Below are 2,653 nucleotides of genomic sequence, written 5' to 3' on the forward strand. Positions count from 1 at the left end.
AGTGCAAAATATATATATATATATATTTTAATGGACAAAATCAATAAAAAGGTGAAATTTGAAGTTTAATATTCATATGATTTAAAAATAGTTGTATAAGTAGTATTTGCTAAATTGCCCAGAATTCCATATAATTAATATAAAAACAAACCAAAATTGCAAATTTTGGTATTTCAAATCCAATTGAATAAAATATAATTAATGAAGCTTTGGATAAAAATTAATGATGTGTTTACATTCAACTTCATCAGTGAAGTTAAAAGATTTTAAATAAAATATATATTGGATTTGGAGTGATATGTAGCATATTAATTACTTAATTGAAATTTTTTATTTTACAAATTTTTAATTAATTTTATTTTAAATTTATTATACTTAATAAATATATATTTCCCAAAAGTCTATTTTTGAAATTTATTCTACAACTAATTTATTTTTGCTTAACTGAGAAATATAGTAAGTACCTTCATGCCTTGTATTGATAAAAAATAAAGGGTATGAAAATGGAAGTCCATTATTATAAAAAAATGTTACAATTAAGAATAATATGAATGAGTTAGAGAACAAAAACAAAAAAAAGAGCAGAAACTATTATACACATTGCCATGCAGAGGCTGTAAGCAAACACCTATCTTGCCACCCTAATGAAATAGCCTTTGCTTCATCTCTTTCAAAAACTCTAAACCCACCATTAACCTCTCCTTCACACTGAAGAGGGCAATAATGAGTGGTGATTTTCAGCAGAAGTTTCGCCTGTATCAAACACTTTGAACTCAGTTTCGTCCCTTCAAATCCATGGCTCTCCATCCTGTTTTTCCATGTTTCCATCTTCTCATACCTTGAACTTGATTTATTGTTTTCCTCATCCTTGTCACAGTTAATCATACTTTTGATCTCTTTCCCAAGATGGTTTTTCTCAATGCTTAACCTCTCAGCACTTTCTACTGGGAGGCAATCGTCCAATGAATCAAACATGGCCGCAAAATAATGTAAAGATTCCATAAATCGCGACAAGAAGCTCCTTGGGCTTCGACCACCTTCTTGTTCAACCAACACAACAATGGAAGGCCTATGCGAACGTACTGATTTTAACGTGTCTGATATTTTCATGGAGTTATTCAAAGTAGTCAAATGAAAAACTAAATTTACAGCAACCGTTTCATTTTTCTTCTTCCGAAGGTTAGTCAGCTTGGATCCTCTTAACAAGCCTTGGAATTCAAAGACCAGGTTGCGAAACCCTTTGGCAAAGCTCACTAATCTGTTCTCGGTTTCTTGCAGTTCTGCAAAGCTTGTCCCGAAGCCGGTTAGACGAAGGGATATCCGGTTACCACCGGATGCCTTTTCGGAAAGAGATTGAATGAGAGAAGGCCATTGAAAGCCATAAGCAACATCAAAGTCAATAACATGCAATGCTCGGTTATTGATCTCTTCTTCTTTCTCGTAGGCTTCGATTATAGCCTGGTTGGCAGTGAAATGAGCAAATTGGTAATAAGGAGACACCCTATAAAGACAAGTGAAAGCTAGAAACTCTTCTTCGGCCGTCGGTTCCTTCATGATCATGTCGTAGAAAGGGGATTTTCGAGTGAGAAGCCTTGCGACTAACCCATCAGCGAAATAAGCAACGACCCTTTGTACAGAATCCCCCATTAATGACACAGATTGATAAAGTTGAGTGAGATTGTCCAAGGCTGAGTTCACATTATTCTCATCGACTGAAGTTGCAGTGATGAGCAACAAATGGATTAAATGAAGAGCTTTCCCATCTTCAACCACACCTTTTCTCTTGTGATCAAGCTTTAACATCTCCTCTCTTACTTGAAGAAGCTTAAATATCTTCCCTTCACAACCTTCATATGATGATGGAAGTGGAACCCTTCTCTTCCTCTTTCTGTTAATCTTTTCCCCACTGGGATCCGCCATAATTGTCAAGCTGAGATTCAAAGGCTCCTCTTCGTATGCATCATCTTCCATGACCACTTTCAAGAGAAAAGAATTAAAGAAACATATATATAGATCCAAGTGAAGGATTTTTATGACATGAACGAGGCTAAGCCTTTTTTTAGATCCAAGTGAAGGATTTTTATGACATGAACGAGGCTAAGCCTTTTTTTATGGGGCAACTATAGCATGAGAAGATAACTATAAAGATTCCCTTGTGTCATTACATGTGAAAGGAACCGAAAGATTAATATATATAAAATAAAAAAAAAACGCTGTCATTGTATTCTCAAGAATCATTTTCTTGGGTGTCTTAGGTCAAGCAAAACATTTTGATTTTCTCACTTCAAATAAATGAAGATTTCAAATATGCTTTTGGAAAAGAGATGTGAAATGTAATTTGGGAGTTTGTGTGGAAGGCAGGTTGAAAGATGCCATATTGAAATAGACAAAAAGCAGTGGGAAAAATGAGGAATCAAAAACCTAAACTTACCTACGGCCCTCTAAGAGACTTTGTCCACACTTGCAATTTTGATATGGACTTTTTTATTTTTCTATTCAAAATTGGTCATTTGTCATCTGTCTAAGATTTGGAATGCAATCATAGCGTCTAAGAACTTACCTATATTTTGAGATCAAATTCTCAACTTAATAATTCTATGTTGGGTAAAATTCATTAACTGCTTTAAATTTTAGTATTATTATTATTTTTTGG

At 34.0% G+C, this 2,653-nt stretch overlaps 1 protein-coding gene across 1 annotated transcript; it reads right to left on the bottom strand.

Annotated features, from left to right (window-relative positions):
* Positions 1–527: 527 nt before the first annotated feature.
* On the bottom strand, positions 528–2,141 carry LOC107961215 (GRAS family protein RAM1). Its single transcript, XM_016897414.2, has one exon. The coding sequence runs from the start codon at positions 1,969–1,971 to the stop codon at positions 592–594; it is 1,380 nt and encodes a 459-aa protein (XP_016752903.1). The 5' UTR covers positions 1,972–2,141; the 3' UTR covers positions 528–591.
* Between the last annotated feature and the right edge of the window lie 512 nt (positions 2,142–2,653).

The sequence above is a fragment of the Gossypium hirsutum genome, chromosome A05, assembly GCF_007990345.1.
Source record: "Gossypium hirsutum isolate 1008001.06 chromosome A05, Gossypium_hirsutum_v2.1, whole genome shotgun sequence".
Taxonomy (NCBI): Eukaryota; Viridiplantae; Streptophyta; class Magnoliopsida; order Malvales; family Malvaceae; genus Gossypium; species Gossypium hirsutum.

What these genes read in the sequence shown, in the direction of transcription:
- LOC107961215 (XM_016897414.2), bottom strand. Translation starts at nt 1,971, where the DNA reads ATGGAAGATGATGCATACGAAGAGGAGCCTTTGAATCTCAGCTTGACA.